This window comes from Felis catus, chromosome B1 (assembly GCF_018350175.1).
Source record: "Felis catus isolate Fca126 chromosome B1, F.catus_Fca126_mat1.0, whole genome shotgun sequence".
In the NCBI taxonomy this organism is placed as follows: Eukaryota; Metazoa; Chordata; class Mammalia; order Carnivora; family Felidae; genus Felis; species Felis catus.
The window spans coordinates 164,777,982-164,802,289 of NC_058371.1; the positions used below are offsets into that span (position 1 = coordinate 164,777,982).

At 41.1% G+C, this 24,308-nt stretch overlaps 1 protein-coding gene across 1 annotated transcript in view; it reads left to right on the top strand.

Annotated features, from left to right (window-relative positions):
• Positions 1–22,490, top strand: part of CNGA1 (cyclic nucleotide gated channel subunit alpha 1) — a 34,673-nt gene extending 12,183 nt beyond the window's left edge. Inside the window, exons 2-9 of the mRNA XM_006931133.4 lie at positions 1,534–1,654; positions 2,510–2,632; positions 4,076–4,138; positions 8,698–8,739; positions 8,829–8,939; positions 10,895–11,002; positions 11,756–11,862; positions 20,370–22,490. Of these exons, the coding sequence (XP_006931195.1) occupies positions 1,548–1,654; positions 2,510–2,632; positions 4,076–4,138; positions 8,698–8,739; positions 8,829–8,939; positions 10,895–11,002; positions 11,756–11,862; positions 20,370–21,784 (2,076 nt within the window). The 5' untranslated portion in view covers positions 1,534–1,547 and the 3' untranslated portion in view covers positions 21,785–22,490. The remainder of the gene's footprint in view (positions 1–1,533; positions 1,655–2,509; positions 2,633–4,075; positions 4,139–8,697; positions 8,740–8,828; positions 8,940–10,894; positions 11,003–11,755; positions 11,863–20,369) is intronic.
• Positions 22,491–24,308: the final 1,818 nt, after the last annotated feature.

Genomic DNA, 24,308 nt, shown 5'->3' on the forward strand with positions numbered 1-24,308 from the left:
GAGTGCAGGCTAGGTGTGTGTTGTGGTGTAGGGGATGGATAGATGACCCACCATCTTGGGAAGGTAGAGGTATGGGAGGTATTGAAGTTGTCTAGCACCCCACAGTCCTCCTCTCACCGCCTTGACCTTTTTTGGGTCTTCATCCCCAGACCATGGCACACACCTTCAATACAAGAGCCGGTCAACAGTGGCACTTTTCTTGGAGTGACCAGATATTGGTTTTTTTTTTTTTTTTTCCTGCCGACACTGGGAGCTTTTAGAGTGAGGAAACTTGGTCTGGGAGAGGGGAGGCTGGGATGGACACCCAGCACCCATCTTGAGGGATTTGCCTCCAGGCAGATTTGGAGGAAACACCACCGGGGATGAAAAGCCCAGAGGGCAGCGCGGTAACTGCCAAGCAAGCGGGGTGGAGGGGAGGCGCCAGCTGGGCCCTGTGGCCCGGCTGGGCTTCCAAGTCAATGGTCGCAAAGCAGCGGCTGTATCTCCCCACAGGCACACCGTTCGTGCCCACCAGGAACTTCTCCGAGGTTCCAGGCGACGTGGTTGCAGCACACCGGAGGCCAGCAGACGACCGTGAGAGGTCGCTAAGGGCAGTGGCGTGGTCTCTGAGTGACTGCAGAGCCTCGCCTGGAAGGTGATGCGCAGCGCGCCTGCGCTCCATTCAGCGCGTCTGTCCAAGAGCCAGAGGTTGGTCTCGAACTGCCAACTGCCGCGGGGTAGGACGTACCTGGGGGAATTCAGAATCCCTTCGTTCTGGGCATTCTCCTGATGCCTGAGATGGTTGCACGAGCAGCCGAGCACTATATGTAATCATTTAGGGGCCTTGCTAAGTGTGTCACATCCAGTTTTTCCTCCGAACTTTAAATACCGCTCAAGAACCACCCCCCCCCCCCCGCCCGCCCCCGCTCTGTTTTTTTGGAATGCTTGTAGAAATTCATAGCTGATTACAGTCATTTTGGTATTTTATTTTACTGCTTTTTATTACTTGTTTGATCTGTATGTGAGGTCCCTATAGTTTTGTTCTCTGACGACATTGCCTGAATATTTTAAAGCTGGGGTAAATTCAGGGGCACCTGGGTGGCTCAGTGGGTTAAGCCAGGTCATGATCTCACGGGTGGTGAGTTCGAGCCACGTGTGGGGGGCTCATGCTGACAGCTCAGAGCCTGGGGTCTGCTTCGGATTCTGTCTCTCTCTCTCTCTCTCTCTCTCTCTCTGCCCCTCCCCTGCTTGTGCTCTGTCTCTCTCTCAAAAATAAAAATAAACATGAAAAGAAAAAGCTGTGCTAAATCCAAAATTAAGAAAAAAAAGTTTACACCTCTGATATATTCTTGAATTAAAAAAAAATACACACAAAAAAACTGGCTAGTGGTAATGAAGGGCTTAGGCCACATCTATATCCTATTAGAGAATAAGTCCTATATATAACTGGAAATAAAATTATGATGAGAGCCTTAGATGAATGGTAGAGTGAAACTTTTGATTGTATATGTAAATATATAGTCTTTCTACTAAGAAGACTTTTTTTCTCCCCAGATATTAAACTAACCATGAAGAAAAATATTATCAATACACGGTTCTCTTTTATAAACGTTCCCAATGTGATTGTTCCAGATATTGAAAAGGAAATAAGGAGGATGGAAAATGGAGCATGCAGGTAAATCCATGCATTGATAATACCAGCCACTGCTAATAAATTTAACTAGGCTTGATTTCAGTTTAACTTTTAATTTGTGACTTTATTTAATTTTGCGAATGTGTTTATACTTTGGAACAGCATAACTTGTCTCACAAGTGAACAGAGATATTATTGTGGTGATTATTTAGAAGCACTTAGGCCAGGCCTTTTCTCATGGGACGTTTCAAATCTAAAGGGGTGGCATTGCCATAGATGAATGTGAAAATAATAGAAAGTGTGATATGCTGAATGTTTTAGAAGTATAATTTAAAGTGGCTACCCCATGAATGCATAGACATTTATACACATATATTGCATTTATTTTTCGTGGAAAGAAATGTTATTACAGGTTAGTCCATACAAATGTATAATGTGACCTAAAAACATAGATATCATACTTTCTATTTGATAAATATTAACGTTAATCAATGCGTCAAGTAATAGAAATATGGAAGACCTAGAAAGTGGTTTCTCAACTACAATTCAGTAGTATGCATTGAATTATGCATATATTCTATCTAATTCCATGTATTCTAGAAGTTCTCATTTCCCTCTAATTAAAATGGGGGTAGGGGCACTCGGGTGACTCAGTTGGTTGAGCATCCGACTCTTGATTTTGGCTCAGGTCTTGATTTCAGGGTCATGGGATACAGCCCCACATTGGGCTCCGTGCTGGGTGTGAGGCCCACTTAAAAAAAAAGAAAAAGCGTCATATGTTAGTTTGAGAGGGAAGGAGAAAAGATGAGGCAGTGGTCCTTCTAATGAGAAACATTATTCCTTCATAATAATTTAAAACATTGATCTAATTCACCTCTGCCTCCTATTGGACCGTAGCTCCTTTTCTGATGATGATGATGATGACGACAGTGCCTCCATGTTTGAAGAGTCAGAGAATGAAACCCCCCATGCAGGGGATTCCTTTAGAAATAACTCACGCAGAAGGGGACCAACACAGAGGTGAGCAGTATAATCTATCCCTCCGTATCTCTTTCTAAACTATTATTTAGAGGAAAGAAAGGTATTCTACTCCTCCATTTAGTGGGCTTGGCAATGCTCCTGCTACCCAGCCACTGTGCAGGATCTCAGAAGTAACTTGCTACTTAATTCTTTTCCTCTTGTGGAAAGCACAGGCTGATGATTATAGATGCCCACGGGGCTTTGAGTCACAAACACTCTTGCTGATCATTTCCCCTGAGACTGGTCTCTGCCCCTTTAGAACCTGATGCCTCAGTCCTCTCTGACTTCCTCCGCCTTTCTGATCCTTCTTTCAGGGCCCTGAGGCAATGGTATGTGGGAAGGGTTGGCTGTCATCCTCTGAAATGCTGTATCCCATTTGCCCCTACTTTCAGGGAAGTTGAGCACAGGAGTGAGTAGCTAGAACAGAAAAGCTAAAAATCCTTAGTAGGAAATGAAGCACTCATGAGAACTTCACGCATGTGCCTCTAAGGGTGTGGGCACGAATGTGATTTTGGTGTGGATCAGGAGTTCCCATATTGTGGGATATATTCACTTTTTCTTTGCGTTTCCTCCCTCCTTTTTTCCTCTCTCTTATTTCTGCTTCCACCAACAACCTTCAGTTTCCCCAGTGTTTTTTATTTGTCTTTTCTTCTCTTCCAATCTTCTCTGACAATCTAAGTCTTAGATGTCTTGCTGGCATCCAAGTTGCCTCACTTGAGGCCATGGAGGATGCTAATTTTTGGTGCTAGCATTGATTGATAGGTGTTTACTAATCACTTTGGTTCATCGCATTGATACTTAGCAATTCAAGCTTCATGGAGGCTCTATATTTTCAAAATTTGTCTAGACAATAGTAACTGAAGATAATTTGTTCTTGAAAAAAATTTTTGTAATGTTTATTTGTTTATTTTTGAGAGAGAGAGAGACAGAGCACGAATGGGGGAGGGGCATAGAGAGAGGGAGATGCAGAATCCCAAGCAGGCTCCAGGCTCTGGGCTGTGTGCACAGAGCCCAACACAGGGCTCGAATCCACCAACCGCAAGGTCATGAACTGCAAGATCGTGAACAGAGAGATCATGACCTGAGCCAAAGTCGGCTGCTACACTGACTGAGCCACCCAGATGCCCTGATAATTTGTTCTTTAAGACTTCTTGGGGCACCTGGGTGGCTCAGTCAGTTAAGCATCTGACTCTTGATTTTGGCTCAGGTCATGATCTCATGGTTTGTGAGTTCAAGCCCTATGTCAGGCTCTGCACTGAAGGCATGGAGCCTGCATGGGATTCTCTCTCTCTCCCTCTATCTCTGTCCCTCCCCTGCTCATGCTCTCTCTCTCTCTTAAAATAAATAAACATTAAAAAAACAATTGTTTAAAAAAGACTGTTCTTTAATGGCATTATGCAGATGGTAACTGTTATGATTTTACTGTACTTTTTCATTTTCCAGGGAGCACTACCTGCCTGGTACCATTGCACTTTTCAACGTTAACAACAGCAGCAATAAGGAGCAGTAAGTACATTTACAATAGAAAACCAAAGCTTTGCTCGTAAAGAACACCAGTAAAATGTAGGAGTATATCTGAATCTGCTATAGAGGAGAACTTTATTAGGAAAACTCTATTTAATGCAATGGCAATGGTATTCTATTATTTTGTCATGTGGTTATTTACTTCTGAAAAATGTGGCTACCCATATTAAAAGCAGCATGTATTTAGGTATGTGCGTGCGTTTAAATACATATAGAAAACCATGTCTCCTGTGTAAATGCAGTTGCCCCACCTGGTGGACAAAAATAAATGAAATACCAGTAATCCTTTCCATTCTGAGCCAGTGTGCCTTAGGTCAATTCCTCAGGAGACGATCTCTGAGAAGGGAGTTAGGGGAGCAGAACGGGGCAGAGGGAGAAGTTGAACTTCAGAGAATAGAGTTGATATGCCATACGATCCCATGGGAAACTCTAGAGCAGGGATGGCCCTTCAGAGTTGTGTCATAGTTAGGCAGTAGGACCGGGCCTTTACCCTCATGCACACTGTAGTCATAGTCACCCTTATTCCTGATGGATTTCAGCCCCTTGTCACTGTGCCTTTCTTGAGTTATAGCTGCCGTATTTGTCCATTTACCACTAAAACTGGGCTGGAGAACACCAAAGGCACCAGAGTGGATCATCTATGTGCCAAATACATCCCCCTCACCCACTCTAACACAGCAACACTATCTAGTTCTGATTAAAGAACTTGCCTCATGCCTTGCGTGAGGGGCCTAAAGTGACTGGGGAGCAGTCATAGCTTAATGTTTAATGGGACACCTACCGTGTTCCCTGGAAGACACGTGACCTATCTGGAAGCCTTTAGATCCACAGAGCAGAAAGTTGTGGGGATGAGAAGCACACATTTCCTATGTGAATCACTCCTACTTCAACTCCTTGGTTCCCAGACCCATGCATGGCCATTTCCTTTTCCACACAAAAGGGATGACTGGGCACTGCTTGGAGCTGTGACATTAGAAAGATTAACTTTACCATTGTCTTTCAAGGTCACTTCTAAGGAGGGCTATGATATAGACATAGCCCATTTTGGCTTGTATCCTGATGTCAAGCTGACCCATTCATTGACCAGATCATTGATGATGACCTGTCCTGTAAGACCCACACATATGGCCCTGGTGGAGAGTTGAAGAGTAGGAGCTGATGCAACGGTGGTAGATGACATGATGGAAGGGTAGTGAGCACCTGCTCAATCCCAGATATACCACTTCATCATGTGATAGATTGCTGTACAACCTCATCATGACTTGTTAGTTCTTACGGAATCCAACTCATGGTCAACAGTCATCTTCTGTTCCATGGTTAATCAGTCCTCTTTCAAGGCCCTATTAACATGATGCCATTGATATAGTGGACCAATGTGATGCTCCAAGGAATGTCCAGATAGTCCAGGTCCCTCTAGGCTGTGTCATGACATTAAGCAGGACAGATAACATAGCCCTGGAAGAGACTATAAATGTGCCATTTTCTTTTTTTTTCTTTTTTTTAACATTTATTTATTTTTGAGACAGAGAGAGACAGAGCATGAATGGGGGAGGGTCAGAGAGAGAGGGAGACACAGAATCTGAAACAGGCTCCAGGCTCTGAGCTGTCAGCACAGAGCCCGACGCGGGGCTCGAACTCACATACCGCGAGATCGTGACCTGAGCTGAAGTCGGACGCTTAACCGACTGAGCCACCCAGGCGCCCCTAAATGTGCCATTTTCCATCCCATAACCATTTCAGATCCTCTTCCCTAATAGTGATAAAAAAAAAAAATAACACAGTCACTGTCACTGGCCCAGAACTTTAGGTATATGGTTTAGATAGCACAAATGCATTGTTTTTCACATTTGCCACAGGAGCCACAATTGGGGCTGCTATGTGCTTGATTTTCAGTAGTCTACTGCCGTTCATGAGTATCCATGTGAATTTTGTAGGGACAAGACATTGAATTAAATGTGGGGGGACTACACCCCTGCATGCATTAAGTCTTTAAGGGTCTCATTTTCTTTCCCTCCTGTCTAGGATGCAATATTGTTTTCGGCCAGCAGGTGGGAGGCAGCTTGAGAGCTTCCACTTGGCCCTCCCCCTTATGATAGCTCTTACTCTACAAGTTAAGGAACTAGTAGGGATAAGGGTTCTGCCAATGACCAAATATACGCATCCACTTACATTCCAGTTGACATTGAGGAACTGGAGAAATGACCACAATAGGGGTCCTTAGATCCAGTGGAAACCCCCTAAGTTGTAAATCATACAGGATTCTGTTATTAGTAGGTCACCGTATGCTGCCCCCCACTTTAATGGGAGGCATGATGATGCTTCAATCCCTGGGTCTCAATAACAGCTTGGGTCTTTTGCCAAACAGTCTTTAATGTATCTAGGTACTCTCTCTTCTCCCAGCATATAGTCACCCATGTATGTGACCATGGGTTTTCTCTGGGGAAAGACTGGGGAAATCATTACTGAGTATACTGGTCATGGTGTTTGCAGAGTCTTTCTTCATGGGGGCTTGGCTCCCTCTTCAGTAAGTGGTTTCATTTCTGAGAACTGGCTCAGGTTTAGAAACTACTCATAAGGTTGTGACTTTTTATCCAGTTAAGTTGCCTTCAACCTCTTAATCATCCATACCTGATAGGTTTTCATTGTATACATTAAACAGTACCCCAACAAACCAAAAGGATGCCCATCTATCTAGGAATCCAGTATACAATTAACTTCTTCTATAGCTGTCTATGAGTAAAACCCTCTAGCTACCATGCTCACCTTCATGGTAATTATAGTTATTGGACCCATCTCTCCTCTGATGTGTAAGCACTGCCACTGATCTCTTATTCCCAGGTTCTGTCATCTCAATTGCTCTCAGGGAACCCAGTTTTTCACCCAGTTCAGCATCTCCCACTACCAGCTCTGGCTTATAAAGGACAATACCACTGAGTTTCTTAATGATGCTGGTGCACCTCTCACCAGCATATTCCTTATCATTTTTGTGTCCTCTGAGCCCTCTTAGGGACCATAGTCAGTTGGTGGGTTATCTTCCTTACTTGGTATGTCCACTTCAGCACATCACTTCTCTCAGTCTCCCTGATACCTTCCTCCACTGTCTGTCATGGCACTTTGTAATTTCTATTACACTTAGCACAAATAATCATTTTTTCTGAGCTTCTGAGAGCCATCCCAGCAGTGTGTTGGCACCATTTCCATGGATCTGGGCTAGGGTGTTGAAGCCTATAACACAAGAATATGCTGTCATGGCAATAAATTCTCCCTTGTCCAGTTTTATGTTCTGTTCCCCTTTGTACGTGACAGTCTTAGGTGCCAAGCCCCACGTCTTTATCTAATTTATTTCATATTTCTCCTCAATAGCAGCATTCTACTTTTCCTGGGCTATTGATATGCAGACTAAATTCACTTGTACATTTGTACCTGAAAATTTTCTTCCTTTTAGTGTCCTCACTCTTCTCAACCACTCCAACTCTTACCCATGCTTTGAGGCCTAGCCCTATCTCCCTTTAACATCCTCTCTGACTACCCTAGTGGTAGTGCAATGCCTGTTCATTTATGTCTGAATAATAAACTTTCCCAAGGCATCTGAGCCAACAATGGCAGCCTGTTTTGACCGTAGGTCTGCCTGACTCCAGAATCCATTCTTCAGCCAATAGAATCCTTAGTCCATTCTTCCTACAGAATCCTTCCTGTAGGAAGGAGCCTCAAATCGCATAATCTCCACTGCAGAAGAAATTGTATATAGAGAAAAGGTGATCTCAAATTCAGTGAATGATTCTAAGAATTGGGATTCCACTGTGTGGAGTTTTTTGACTACTCATAAAAAATTGCTTCAGTCAGGATTACCCTTCTAAAGAAAATTGATGGCATTTTCTTGAAATTCTCCAAGCTCTTACTCAATAATAAATATAAGGGATATCAAGAAGCTTACATTTTATTTATTTTTTTTTTTATTTTTTTTTCAACGTTTTTTATTTTATTTTTGGGACAGAGAGAAACAGAGCATGAACGGGGGAGGGGCAGAGAGAGAGGGAGACACAGAATCGGAAACAGGCTCCAGGCTCTGAGCCATCAGCCCAGAGCCTGACGCAGGGCTCGAACTCACGGACCGCAAGATCGTGACCTGGCTGAAGTCGGACGCTTAACCGACTGCGCCACCCAGGCGCCCCAAGAAGCTTACATTTTAAATAATAATTTTTTTTTGTATACATGGAGACTTTTTGAAAGTGCACTCTTGGGGGTTGTTGTTTTCTAAATTTCCCTTGATGGGTTTATGCCTTTATCCACCTCCCTTGTCTTCAATTTTCCATGTGTACTAACCCAGGAATGTTTGTTTGTTTGTTTGTTTGTTTTATTATCTAGGTGTAGGTCTATTTTTGTATAACTCTCCATTAGAAGACCAGATTTCTAGTTCTTAGCACGTGGGCAGGTATCTGAAGACAAGGTTCAGATTTCTTGCTCAATAGAGAGGGAAGTAAATAAGAATGGAAGTCAGGATGTAATTTGATTGTGTGACTTAGATATTATTTCTTCTTTAGAGAACCAAAAGAAAAAAAGAAAAAGAAGAAAGAAAAGAAGAGGTAAGTTAGGCTTTGGCATGAATGATCCCAGATTTTTCGGCCCATAACATTTTCATATTTTATTACTGACTACATCTCTCACTTTTCAGCAAGTCAGATGATAAAAATGTAAATAAAAAGGACTCAGAGAAGAAAAAGAAGAAAGAAAAGGAAAAAGAGAAGAAAAAGAAAGAGGAGAAAGGCAAAGATAAGAAAGAAGAGTAAGTGTTTTTACTGGCATTGAAATTAGGAATGAATTTGTAATGGATTTTGGATGCAAGGATAATTTCCTAAAAGCTTATAATTATGAAACCTTGTGTAAAAGACTAAATAGATTGTTATCTAATGGGAATTAATTTTTTTTTCTTATTTCCTTAAAGTGACCAACGGTAGTTTTATTCTTACTTTTCTCATCAAGACTTTTCAATATTATGGTTAACTGACTTCCTCAAGTCCTGGTGAAGATAAATTTACCATTCGGAGATATTTGGATTTCAAGAGAACTAGGTTTCTAGGGTCTTACCATTAATTTTTTTAAATTGAAATAAAAATTTAATAATTTTACTAACATTTTTGAGTAATAAATACTGTATGGCAAATACTCCAAAGTAAGCTAGTCTCCTTGCAAAAGCCATGCTTAATTCTGAGAGCAGGACAGGGCACCTGGGTGGCTCAGTCAGTTAAGGGTCTGACTTGCACTTGGGTCATGATCTCGCAGACTTTGAGTTCCAGCCCCGCATTGGGTTCTGTGCTGACAGCTCAGAGCCTGGACCCTGCTTCTGATTCTGTGTTTCTTTCTCTCTCTGTCTCTCTCTCTCTCTCTCAAAAATAAGGAAACATTAAAAAAAATTCTGAGCTCAGTACAAATGCTTATTAAAACTCCAACCATTTGCAAGATCTTTTGTAAGCAAACATTTGAGGGTTAGAATTTCATAAGGGTGAGGCCAAATGATATTTTCGAAGCTATCTTTTTACTTTTTAAAAAAATTTTTTTTTTCAACATTTATTTATTTTTGGGACAGAGAGAGACAGAGCATGAACGGGGGAGGGGCAGAGAGAGAGGGAGACACAGACTCAGAAACAGGCTCCAGGCTCTGAGCCATCAGCCCAGAGCCTGACGCGGGGCTCGAACTCACAGACCGCGAGATCGTGACCTGGCTGAAGTCGGACGCTTAACCGACTGCGCCACCCAGGCGCCCCTCTTTTTACTTTTTATTAAAGGGGAAATTGTTTTCTAAGCTTAAAGAAAACCCTTTTTCTTTACCAGATAATATTCACTTATTTGTGCCTGCTAGAAAGCCATTGAAGTTCTTACAAAGGAAAAAGTCCTTTGCAATATAGGCTTGGGGTGCTTGGCTGGCTCAGTCAGTAGAGGGGGCGACTCTTCCTCTCGGGTTGTTAAGTTCAAGCTCCACACTGGGTGTAGAGATTATTTAAAAATAATATCTTTAAAAACAAAAAAAAACCCAACTCCTCTCCCCAAACCCAATAGAGGCTTGATACTAGGCAATTAAAAAAAATTTTCCATTTGACGATATATTTCCTTCCTTCCTTCCTTCCTTCCTTCCTTCCTTCCTTCCTTCCTTCCTTCCTTCCTCCCTCCCTCCCTCCCTCCCTCCCTCCCTTCCTTCCTTCCTTCCTTCCTTCCTTCCACCTCCTATTGCCTCTTCATCCTTCATAGATGCTTATGAACAAGTACCTTTTATTAGATTGTGTCTTCTTTCCACACAGATGAGAGCTCCCTCTCACAGTGTAGTTCCTGATTATTTTGTTACCTGGTAGGAAAAGTGGTAACACCACCATTCTCTCACCACCTACAACCTACCAAAGAAGTCTACGGAATATTCAGAATCTGGCATGATCTGTGCCATTATTCCTTTTCAGTGGCTGAATTGATGGAAGTATCTGCAGCATCGCAGTAAAACAGGGCTTTAATAAAAGTCTAATGTAAGGTTTAATGTAAGACTAATAATTTGACCATCTATCCAGCCCTCACTAGGCAATTGCTGATGTCTAATACACTCATGCCAAGCTAATCTTCTCCCTGGAGGGTGAGCTTCTCCAGCTTAGTTCTGTTTCATTAATTGTGGATAATGGACATAACCACATTTAATATGTGAAATAAAAATTTTCTTGTTTCTTGGTAACCTTCTACTTCATTTCAAATTGCTGCTAGGGAGAAGAAAGAAGTCAAAGTTATTGATCCCTCAGGAAACACATACTACAACTGGCTGTTTTGCATCACCTTACCTGTCATGTACAACTGGACTATGATTATTGCAAGGTATCTATATATTTTTGTGGATCTCCATTTGCTTCTAGTTTCTGAGTTAACTGACTTAATGGTTTGGTCCAGGGCTCTTCAGGACATACATACTTTCTCCACCTCAGGTTGTAAAGAGAGGTTATGTTATTCTCAATGTGTTTTCCTGACATCAGGAGAAGATGTATTGGTTCCCAGTATACTTGGAAATCCAGTACTGGAATGAAGTGTGGGGGGATAGTTTTAAACTTTTAATTGCTGAGTCGTTTTATTAGAATTTTGGGAGAAACTTTATTTTCGTGGCCTAAGAAAAAAACATTGCCAGGAGTGGAAAAAGATAAAAAATTTAGTTTGTTTTAGAGCAAGATATGTTTCTCAGGTATGTCTACGGTTCTCTGTCTTTTAGATAGTAAACATCTCAGCAACCCAGGACCAAGCACAATTCCTGGAAGCATTTTGGGTACAGATAGTCAATAAGAACCTGGTTATCAATGTGTATAAGCCAATATATTTTGACATTAGCTTGAGGCCATTTATTCTTGTTTGATGTTTCCACAAAGCGAACTAGTGTAATCGAAAGAATGTTGGAATTCAGACGCATGAGAAAAATAAATCAAACCGTTCAGATTCGGAAAAGCTGTGGTTGATTAAATGGACTCTAAGGACCCTCTCAGCCTTAGTGCATTATACCTCTTACCGTGATAAAAAGTATACAGAGAAGACTTTTACTTAAACTGGCTCCCAGTTCATTTTATTTACGTTTTTCTTTTACAGAGCATGTTTTGATGAACTTCAGTCTGATTACTTAGAATATTGGCTCATTTTTGATTACCTATCAGACATAGTCTATCTTCTTGATATGTTTGTACGAACGAGGACAGGTAAATACGTTCAGCTTTGGATATTTTGCAATGTTGTGCTTTTAGCTCTACAGTATAATTTGAAATTTTTTAATTCAAGTCTTCTTCAAAATAAGCTCACAGATCTACTTTAGAAGAAAAAGCACTGTTGGAAACAAGAATACCATATATTCACCCACAAGCTTAGGCTACTCCAACGGATTCAGGTTACTTGGCAACATTTTGAATGTGGATCGGTGGCTTTCCTCCATTATCTTGTTCATTGGTTTTATGCCAGTGGGAGGAATAGAAAGAACAGAAATATTGTGCCAGCTCTATGGTGAAAAGGTAATTGCTACCTCACAGAGAGATTCCATGAAGAGGCATGGGGAGAAATCAGTGTATCCGGCATAGCTGTACTAGACATTTTATAACAGTACACACATCCTTATTTTATTTTATTTTATTTTATTTTATTTATTTTATTTTTATTTTTTTCAATATATGAAATTTATTGTCAAATTGGTTTCCATACAACACCCAGTGCTCATCGCAAAAGGTGCCCTCCTCAATACCCCTCACCCACCCTCCCCTCCTTCCCACCCCCCATCAACCCTCAGTTTGTTCTCAGTTTTTAAGAGTCTCTTATGCTTTGGCTCTCTCCCACTCTAACCTCCTTTTTTTTTCTTCCCCTCCCCCATGGGTTTCTGTTAAGTTTCTCAGGATCCACCTAAGAGTGAAAACATATGGTATCTGTCTTTCTCTGTATGACTTATTTCACTTAGCATCACACTCTCCAGTTCCATCCACGTTGCTACAAAGGGCTATATTTCATTCTTTCTCATTGCCACGTAGTACTCCATTGTGTATATAAACCACAATTTCTTTATCCATTCATCAGTTGATGGACATTTAGGCTCTTTCCATAATTTGGCTATTGTTGAAAGTGCTGCTATAAACATTGGGGTACAAGTGCCCCTATGCATCAGCACTCCTGTATCCCTTGGGTAAATTCCTAGCAGTGCTACTGCTGGGTCATAGGGTAGGTCTATTTTCAATTTTTTCAGGAACCTCCACACTGTTTTCCAGAGTGGCTGCACCAGTTTGCATTCCCACCAACAGTGCAAGAGGGTTCCCGTTTCTCCACATGCTCTCCAGCATCTATAGTCTCCTGATTTGTTCATTTTGGCCACTCTGACTGGCGTGAGGTGATATCTGAGTGTGGTTTTGATTTGTATTTCCCTGATGAGGAGGGACGTTGAGCATCTTTTCATGTGCCTGTTGGCCATCCAGATGTCTTCTTTAGAGAAGTGTCTATTCATGTTTTCTGCCCATTTCTTCACTGGGTTATTTGTTTTTCAGGTGTGGAGTTTGGTGAGCTCTTTATACATTTTGGATACTAGCCCTTTGTCCAATATGTCATTTGCAAATATCTTTTCCCATTCCGTTGGTTTCCTTTTAGTTTTGTTGGTTGTTTCCTTTGCTGTGCAGAAGCTTTTTATCTTGATGAGGTCCCAGTAGTTCATTTTTGCTTTTAATCCCCTTGCCTTTGGGGATGTGTCAAGTAAGAAATTGCTGCAGCTGAGGTCAGAGAGGTCTTTTCCTGCTTTCTCCTCTAGGGTTTTGATGGTTTCCTGTCTCACATTCAGGTCCTTTATCCATTTTGAGTTTATTTTTTGTGAATGGTGTGAGAAAGTGGTCTAGTTTCAATCTTCTGCATGTAGCTGTCCAGTTCTCCCAGCACCATTTGTTAAAGAGACTGTCTTTTTTCCATTGGATGTTCTTTCCTGCTTTGTCAAAGATTGGTTAGCCATACATTTGTGGGTCTAGTTCTGGGGTTTCTATTCTATTCCATTGGTCTGTGTATCTGTTTTTGTGCCAATACCATGCTGTCTTGATGATTACAGCTTTGTAGTAGAGGCTAAAGTCTGGGATTGTAATGCCTCCTGCTTTGGTCTTCTCCAAAGTTACTTTGGCTATTTGGGGCCTTTTGTGGTTCCATATGAATTTTAGGATTGCTTGTTCTAGTTTCGAGAAGAATGCTGGTGCAATTTTGATTGGGATTGCATTGAATGTGTAGATAGCTTTGGGTAGTATTGACATTTTAACAATATTTATTCTTCCAATCCATGAGCATGGAATGTTTTTCCATTTCTTTATATCTTCAATTTCCTTCATAAGCTTTCTATAGTTTTCAGCATACAGATCTTTTACATCTTTGGTTAGATTCATTCCTAGGTATTTTATGGTTCTTGGTGCAATTGTGAATGGGATCAGTTTCTTTATTTATCTTTCTGTTGCTTCATTATTAGAGTATAAGAATGCAACTGATTTCTGTACATTGATTTTGTATCCTGCAACTTTGCTAAATTCATGTACCAGTTCTAGCAGACTTTTGGTGGAGTCTATCAGGTTTTCCACGTATAATATCACGTCATCTGCAAAAAGTGAAAGCTTAACTTCATCTTTGCCAATTTTGGTGCCTTTGATTTCCTTTTGTTGTCTGATTGCTGATGCTAGAACTTCCAACACTATGTTAAACAACAGCGGTGAGAGTGGACATCCCTGTCGTGTTCCTGATCTCAAGGAAAAAGCTCTCAGTTTTTCCCTATTGAGTATGATGTTAGCTGTGGGCTTTTCATAAATGGTTTTTATGATCTTTAAGTATGTTCCTTCTATCCCGACTTTCTCGAGGGTTTTTACTAAGAAAGGTTGCTGAATTTTGTCAAATGCCTTTTCTGCATCAATTGACAGGATCATATGGTTTTTATCTTTTCTTTTATTAATGTGATGTATCACGTTGATTGATTTGTGAATGTTGAACCAGCCTTACATCCCAGGAATGAATCCCACTTGATCATGGTGAATAATTCTTTTTATATGCTGTTGAATTCGATTTGCTAGTATCTTATTGAGAATTTTTGCATCCATATTCATCAGGGACATTGGCCTGTAGTTCTCTTTTTCTACTGGGTCTCTGTCTAGTTTAGGAATCAAAGTAATACTGGCATCATAGAATGAGTCGGGAAGTTTTCCTTCCCTTTCTATTTCTTGGAATAGCTTGAGAAGGATAGGTATTATCTCTGCTTTAAACGTCTGGTAGAATTCCCCTGGAAAGCCATCTGGTCCTGGACTCTTATTTGTTGGGAGATTTTTGATAACTGATTCAATTTCTTCACTGGTTATGGGTCTGTTCAAGCTTTCTATTTCCTCCTGATTGAGCTTTGGAAGTGTGTGGGTGTTTAGGAATTTGTCCATTTCTTCCAGGTTGTCCAGTTTGTTGGCATATAATTTTTCATAGTATTCCCTGATAATTGCTTGTATTTCTGAGGGATTGGTTTTAATAATTCCATTTTCATTCATGATTTTATCTATTTGGGTCATCTCCCTTTTCTTTTTGAGAAGCCTGGCTAGAGGTATACCAATTTTGTTTATCTTTTCAAAACACCAACTCTTGGTTTCGTTGATCTGCTCTACAGTTTTTTTAGATTCTATATTGTTTATTTCTGCTCTGATCTTTATTATTTCTCTTCTTCTGCTGGGTTTAGGCTGTCTTTGCTGTTCTGCTTCTAGTTCCTTTAGGTGTGCTGCTAGATTTTGTATTTGGGATTTTTCTTGTTTCTTGAGATAGGCCTGGATTGCAATGTATTTTCCTCTCAGGACTGCCTTCGCTGCGTCCCAAAGCGTTTGGATTGTTGTATTTTTCATTTTCATTTGTTTCCATGTATTTTTTAATTTCTTCTCCAATTGCCTGGTTGACCCACTCATTCTTTAGTAGGGTGTTCTTTAACCTTCATGCTTTTGGAGGTTTTCCAGACTTTTTCCTGTGGCTGATTTCAAGCTTCATAGCATTGTGGTCTGAAAGTATGCATGGTATGATTTCAATTCTTGTATACTTATGAAGGGCTGTTTTTTGACCCAGTGTGTGATCTATCTTGGAGAATGTTCCATGTGCACTCAAGAAGAAAGTATATTCTGTTGCTTTGGGATGCAGAGTTCTAAATATATCTGTCAAGTCCATCTGATCCAATGTATCATTCAGGGCCCTTGTTTCTTTATTGACCGTGTGTCTAGATGATCTATCCATTTCTGTAAGTGGGGTGTTAAAGGCCCCTGCAATTACCACATTCTTATAAATAAGGTTGCTTATGTATGTGAGTAATTGTTTTATATATTTTGGGGCTCCTGTATTCAGCACATAGACATTTATAATTGTTAGCTCTTCCTGATGGATAGACCCTGTGATTATTATATAATGTCCTTCACCTCTTGTTACAGCCTTTAATTTAAAGTCTAGTTTGTCTGATATAAGTATGGCTATTCCAGCTTTCTTCTGACTTCCAGTGGCATGATAAATAGTTCTCCATCCCCTCACTCTCAATCTGAAGGTGTCCTCAGGTCTAAAATGAGTCTCTTGTAGACAGCAAATAGATGGGTCTTGTTTTTTTATCCATTCTGATACCCTGTGTCTTTTGGTTGGTGCATTTAGTCCATTTACATTCAGTATTATTATAGAAAGATATGGGTTTAGAGTCATTGTGATGTCCGTAGGTTTCATGCTTGTAGTGATGTCTCTGATATTTTGTCTCACAGGATTCCCCTTAGGATCTCTTGTAGGGCTGTTTTAGTGGTGATGAATTCCTTCAGTTTTTGTTTGTTAGGGAAGACCTTTATCTCTCCTTCTATTCTAAATGACAGACTTGCTGGATAAAGGATTCTCGGCTGCATATTTTTTCTGTTCCTCACATTGAAGATTCCCTGGCAGGAACCAGTTCCCTTTGGGATTTTGGCTGGGGGATGGGCGAGGGAGATGGCACTGGCGAGCACCTTTGTTCCCCGCCAAGCTGCGTTCTGTTGTCCGGGGCTCAACAACTCTCCCTCCCGTTGTCCTCCAGCCCTCCTGCTCTCTGAGCAAAGCTGTTATCTTATAACCTTCCAGCTGTTAAGTCCCGCTTGCTGTCTGAACACACTCTGTCTGGCCCCTCTGCTTTTGCAAGCTAGACTCGGGGCCTCTGCTTGGCCAGTTGGCCGCCCCTCCGCCCCTCTGCGCCGGCTCCCTCCCACCAGCCCTTGTAGCGTGCAGCGCCTCTCCGCCCTTCCTACCCTCTTCTGTGGGCCTCTCATCTGCGCTTGGCTCCAGAGACTCCATTCTGCTAGTCTTCTGGCGGTTTTCTGGGTTATTTAGGCAGGTGTAGGTGGAATCTGAGTGATCAGCAGGACTTGGTGAGCCCAGCGTCCTCCTAGGCTGCCATCTTTCCCCCCATCCTTTTTTTAAAAAATATAATTTATTGTCAAATTGGCTAACATGCAGTGTGTAAAGTGTGCTCTTGGTTTTTGGGGTAGAGTCCTGTGGTTCATTGCTTATATACAATACCCACTGGTCATCCCAACAAGTGACCTCCTCATTACCCATTTTCCCCTCTCCCCCCCATCAACCCTCAGTTTGTTCTCTGTATTTAATAGTCTCTTATGCTTTGCTTCCCTACCTCTCTGTTTGTAACTAATTTTTCCCCCTCCCCTTCCCCCACGGTCTTCTGTTAAGTTTCTCAAGATCCACATATGAGTGAAAACATATGATATCTGTCTTTGTCTGAGTGACTTATTTCACTCAGCATAACACCTTCCAATTCCATCCACGTTGCTACAAATGGCATGATTTCATTCTTTCTCATTGCCAAGTAGTATTCCATTGTATATATAAACCACATCTTCTTTATCCATTCATCAGTTGATGGACATTTAGGTTTTATCCATAATTTGGCTATTGTTGAAAGTGCTGCTATAAACATTGGGGTACACGTGCCCCTATGCATCAGCACTCCTGTATGGGTAAATTCCCATTGGGTAAATTCCTAGTAGTGCTATTGCTGGGTCATTGGGTAGTTCTATTTTTAATTTTTTGAGGAAACTCTACACTGTTTTCCAGAGTGGCTGCACCAGTTTGCATTCCCACCAGCAATGCAAGAGGGTTCCCATTTCTCCACATCTTCACCAGCATCTATAGTTTCCTGATTTGTTCATGTTAGCCTCTCTGTGGTGAGGTGGTATCAGTGTGGTTTTGATTTGTATTTCCCTGACGATGAGTGATGTTGAGCATCTTTTCATGTGTCTCTTGGCCATCTGGATGTCTTCTTTGGAAAAGTGTCTATTCATGTCTTTTGCTCGTTTCTTCACTGGATTATTTGTTTTTCAGGTGTTGAGTTTGGTAAGTTCTTTATTGATTTTGGATACTAACCCTTTATCCGATATGTCATTTGCAAATATCTTTTCCCATTCCATTGGTTGCCTTTTAGTTTTGTTGATTGTTTCCTGTGCAGTGAAGAAGCTTTTATCTTGATGAGGTCCCAATAGTTCATTTTTGCTTTTAATTCCCTTGCCTTTGGAGATGTGTCGAGCAAGAAATTGCTGCGGCTGAGGTCAAAGAGGTTTTTTCCTGCTTTCTCATTAGGGTTTTGATGGTTTCCTGTCTCACATTTAGGTCTTTCATCCATTTTGAGTTTATTTGTGTGTGTGGTGTAAGAAAGTGGTCTAGTTTCATTCTTCTGCATGTTGCTGTCCAGTTCTCACAGCACCATTTGCTAAAGAGACTGTCTTTTTTTCCATTGGATACTCTTTCCTCTTTGTCAAAGCTTATTTGGCCATATGTTTGTGGGTCCAACTCTGGGTTCTCTATTCTATTCCATTGGTCTGTTTTTGTGCCAATACCGTACTATCTTGATGATTACAGCTTTGTAGTAGAGGCTAAAGTCTGGGATTGTGATGCCTCCCACTTTGGTTTTCTTTTTCAACATTACTTTGGCTATTTGGGGTCTTTTGTGGTTCCATACAAATTTTAGGATTGCTTGTTCTAGCTTTGAGAAGAATGCTTGTGCAATTTTGATTGGGATTGCATTGAATGTGTAGATAGCTTTGGGTAGTATTGACATTTTAACAACACAGCACAGAGTTGGGTGCCTTCTTTCACTTTTTTTTTCCTTAGAGGATCTTTGTAGAAGAATTCCTTGTACTGGTTTATTTTCTAATTTTCATCATTGCAGGAGATGAGTTTTGTCTTGATGAACTCTTTACTGAAAGTTTGTGTAGGGGAGTTATTCTTGATTTGGGGTTTTAAGTGAATTTGTTGAGTTTTGCTTCTCCCGAAGCAATGAAGGTAAGCAGCAGTGAAATTCTAGCAACCCAAAGACTCTTTTGTGCTCCTACGGAGACAGAATTCTTACAAACATGGCTAGCATCTGGTTCCTTGGAAGGCTCATCTTTGTCTTTTAATACCATGAGCATGGAATGCTTTTCCATTTCTTTGTGTCTTCTTCAATTCCCTTCATAAGCTTTCTACAGTTTTCAGCATACAGATCTTTTACATCTTTGGTTAGGTTTATTCCTAGGTATTTTATGGTTCTTGGTGCAATTCTGAATGGGATCAGTTTCTTGATTTCTCTTTCTAACAATACACACATCCTTAACTCAACTTTGTGGTCATGGTGAGGCATTACTGACCAGGGAGCAGGATCTGATAGCTTCCCACCCACTTAAATATGCTTGTTAAGTAGGTATAAGCTTACTGTTTCTACACTGCTGTCTACATTCAAAGGTAACCACTGTACAGAGAATAGCATTTAAGAATCATTATGTCAAATAGGGACGTGTTGTAAATCCCACTGTGCTGGAGCAATGTTCCTGTTATTCTGTCCTAGTCACAGCTCTGGTGGCCAGTATAGAAAGGGGAACAAATTCTTTCCTTGATAAAATGTATCAGAATGCTAAAAGTCACGGCCTACTGTGTTAACATCAGAGAAGGGAAGATCCCAGATGTCTAAGGAAGCCTGAGGGATAAGAGGGCTAGAGAAAATGAATCTTTGAAAGACATTTATTCTTCACATTGGTGGCACAAGCAAGAATACACATAATACACAGTAAGGCAGGTACCCAAATTTCAAGGGTGGGGCTAGGATTCTGGGAAGAGAGTGGTGTATGGCTTTAGGCACAAGAGCTGGGGTATTTTAGAAAACTTCCCAAGAACACTGTTCTTGGCTTTACGTGCATAGACAGGCTGGATCTAGAGAGAATTGCAGATATACATTGTATGGAATCTCTCACTTTGCACTTACAGAGTTTTATTTTTTAAAAAAAAATTTTTTTTCAACGTTTATTTATTTTTGGGACAGAGAGAGACAGAGCATGAACGGGGGAGGGGCAGAGAGAGAGAGGGAGACACAGAATCGAAAACAGGCTCCAGGCTCTGAGCCATCAGCCCAGAGCCTGACGCGGGGCTCGAACTCACCGACCGCGAGATCGTGACCTGGCTGAAGTCGGATGCTTAACCGACTGCGCCACCCAGGCGCCCCCAAAGTTTTATTTTTTATTTCTGCAAGATAATATTTTCCGTAGCCATATGTTAATTGGTACTCATATCTGATTGCATTGCTAAAAGCATTTTTACTGGAAATGAAGTCTTGTTTTGCACTCAGTGAAGTTCACTGAGGGTTATTTTCGAAAAAATTCCTAATGGCATAAAAGTGAAAAAATTAAAAAAATTTTTTTTTCTATTTTAGGTTACTTGGAACAAGGACTGCTGGTAAAGGAAGAGGTTAAACTCATAGAGAAATATAAATCAAACTTGCAATTTAAACTTGATTTTATATCACTGATACCAACTGATCTGCTGTATTTTAAGCTAGGGTGGAACTATCCAGAAATTAGATTGAACAGACTGTTAAGGATCTCTCGGATGTTTGAATTCTTCCAGAGAACAGAAACGAGAACAAACTACCCAAACATCTTCAGGATTTCTAATCTTGTTATGTATATTGTCATCATTATCCACTGGAATGCATGTGTGTACTTCTCTATTTCCAAAGCTATTGGATTTGGAAATGACACATGGGTGTATCCTGATGTTAATGATCCTGAATTTGGCCGTTTGGCTAGAAAATATGTGTACAGCCTTTACTGGTCTACACTGACTTTGACCACAATTGGTGAAACACCACCTCCTGTGAGGGATTCTGAGTTTGTCTTTGTGGTGGTTGATTTCTTAATCGGAGTGTTAATTTTTGCTACCATCGTTGGTAACATAGGTTCTATGATTTCCAACATGAATGCTGCCAGAGCAGAATTTCAAGCAAGAATTGATGCAATCAAGCAATATATGCATTTTCGAAATGTAAGCAAAGATATGGAAAAGAGAGTTATTAAATGGTTCGACTATCTGTGGACCAACCAAAAAACGGTTGATGAGAGAGAAGTCTTGAAGTATCTACCTGATAAGCTGAGAGCAGAGATCGCCATCAACGTTCACTTAGACACATTAAAAAAAGTGCGTATTTTTGCGGACTGTGAAGCTGGTCTATTGGTGGAGTTGGTCTTGAAATTACAGCCCCAAGTCTACAGTCCTGGAGATTACATTTGCAAGAAAGGGGATATCGGGCGAGAGATGTACATCATCAAGGAGGGGAAACTGGCTGTGGTGGCAGATGATGGAATCACTCAGTTTGTGGTATTGAGTGATGGTAGCTACTTTGGTGAGATCAGCATCCTTAACATTAAAGGTAGCAAAGCCGGCAATCGAAGAACAGCCAATATTAAAAGCATTGGCTACTCAGATCTCTTCTGTCTCTCAAAAGATGACCTCATGGAAGCTCTGACTGAGTACCCAGATGCCAAAACTATGTTAGAAGAGAAAGGAAGGCAAATCCTGATGAAAGATGGCCTGCTGGATATAAATGTCGCAAATGCTGGAAGTGATCCTAAGGATCTTGAGGAGAAGGTCACCCGAATGGAGGGGTCCGTAGACCTCTTGCAAACGAGGTTTGCTCGGATCCTGGCGGAGTATGAGTCAATGCAGCAGAAACTGAAGCAAAGACTCACTAAGGTCGAGCGATTTCTGAAACCACTTATTGACACAGAATTTTCAGCTCTTGAAGGATCTGGAGTTGAAAGTGGGCCCATGGACTCCACCCAGGACTGAAAAGCTGGTTGTTAACAAGGACATGCCTCATGATCCTTTTGGTGATGTTATTAGGCAACCCTAATTTGGAAGAAGAGGAAGATTCAGCTGGGGGATTTTTCCATAAGGAAAATGTGCTTTGGTGCAGGGTACAAGGCCCACATACTCCCTTGCGAGGTACTGTGATTAAAGAATCATCGTACTTAGGATTTTTCAGAATGGATAGTGTGCAAAGATATAGAATGATTGTCAGTCTCTATATCTTCTGATCTTTTTCATGTATGTTCCTTTTGTGTAATATGCTTTATAAAAGTGATTAAGTTTCCCTCACTTTCAGGCATTTTTGGATCACTGAGGAGCAACTGGGAATTACCATGTACATCATGTTCAGGGTACCGTTTTGAAAAGGATTACAAGGCAGTAAAGTAAAATAAATCCTAAAATGAATACTCTTTATCTGATCATTTAGTAGGGAGTTTAGGATCTTATAGAGCATCAGAGTCATTTTAAGGATCATTTAGTAGGGAGTTTAGGATCTTACAGAGCTTCAGAGTCATTTTAAAGGTAGTAATTATTGTACTTTTGGACCTGGGAAGCGTAGTTAAGAGAAACTTCTTACGATAAAAACATGACAAATTAGACTTCACATATATATGCTTATATATAAATATGTAACATTAAAATCATAAAATGTAGGAATCTTTTATAATAAATTTTTTTAAATTTCTCTGATTCTTTTTTTTAATTAAAAAAATTTTTTTGAATGTTTATTTTTGAGAGAGAGAGAGCGAGAGAGAGACAGAGCATGAATGGGGGAGGGGCCGAGAGAGAGGGAGACACAGAATCCGAAGCAGGCTCCAGGCTCCGAGCCCGACACAGGGCTCGAACTCAGAGCCATGAGATCATGACCTGAGCCGAAATCGGACGCTCAACCGACTGAGCAACCCAGGCGCCCCAAAATTTCTCTGATTCTTAAGGCCTGGCAGCAATGACTACTATCTTCCTTATCTGACTGGCCAGCAATAAAAAAAGGGATAAAAATAATTCTATTGCTGGGTGATTAACAAAGGAAATTGTTGTAATGTTAGAAAAGGAGATCTGAAAGGTCAATGGCAGCTTCTTAGAAATTCAGAATCTCAGGCCCTACCCTAGACCTACTGGATTAGAATCTACTTTTTAGCAAGACCCTTGGGGGATTCATACCTACATTAAAGCTTGAGAAGCACCTAATTAGACAACCAGGAAGGAGTTAATGGGAGTGTTTTAGAAATTTCAGAAAAGGGAACTGTATGAGAAGTGTGTGGTTGTGGAAGACATTGCTAATCAGTCATACAGCTCTCTACTGCTTAACCCATGCGGTTCAAAAGTTCTTCTTAACACAGATCGCTGGAATTGATATAAAATTTCTATCTCTGCCTATAATAGTGTGGCTTGACATGACATCTTGTTAATTTGACATTTCAAATACTTATATGGACCTTGATCAGTGTATGTCTATGGTAGAGTTTATTCTGTTCTACCAAAAAGGGTATTCATTGAACTATGCATGGTATTTGCAGTCTTATGTTGCCATTTTGCATGTTATTTGTTCAATATCACCCACCAAGTGTTTCTTCACTCAGAGGAAGTGGCTGGTTCTGGAGTGGGTGGGTTGTAATTAAAATGTAATATGGTTACTGACTGAGACAAGTACTCTTTTTACTCTCTCTTTTTCCTTGTTTTTAATACTCCTTCTCCTTCACACACATTTTATTCTTTGTGCTCCTTGGTGCCTGTTATAAAAACCTCTAAGGCATTGCAAAGAGACTTGATTTAGTAAGATAAGATGACTCAGGCCTGGGGTGCTCTGGAGGCTCAGGCGGTTAAGCATCCGACTTCAGCTCAGGTCATGATCTCATGGTTTGTGAGTTTGAGCCCTGCATCGGGCTCTGTGCTGACAGCTCAGAGCCTGGAGCCTGCTTCGGATTCTGTGTCTCCCTCTCTCTGTTCCCCCACCACTCACACTCTGTCTCTCTCTTGCTCTCTCAAAAATAAAGATTAAAAAAAAAAAATAAAAAAATATGGCTCAGGGTCTGGTTCCCAAGGAGAAGCAGCTCCAGTCACAGCATCCAGGAGGGTGGGTACATCGAGTCTGATCTGGGCTAGAGACACCCATTCTGATTTGATGACCTCGGACCCAAAGCTCTGTAAGTCTTTCTGATGCTTCTATTGGACAGGTGGCAGATTCTTGGTACAAAGACTTGAGTCAGGAGGGCTAAGCCAATTCCTTTTCCATGACTCTTCCAGGTGGAGGCTCTGACAGGTAGTGGCAAAGTTCCACTTTAGACACCTGGAGTGCAGTGCAGAGGTTCACAACTGGATTCTGGCTTCATACAGAAATCTGTTAAAAAGACAGGAAATATGTGGCTTTGGGAGACTCATGGTAAGGATGCTGACCTGGGTACAGATAGATGCCAAAGCAGGAACTCACCTTTTGCTAATGCAAGAAACCACCCTTATTCTAGATTGATTCCAGACTCCACTTGCCTGTCTTAACATATTAAGA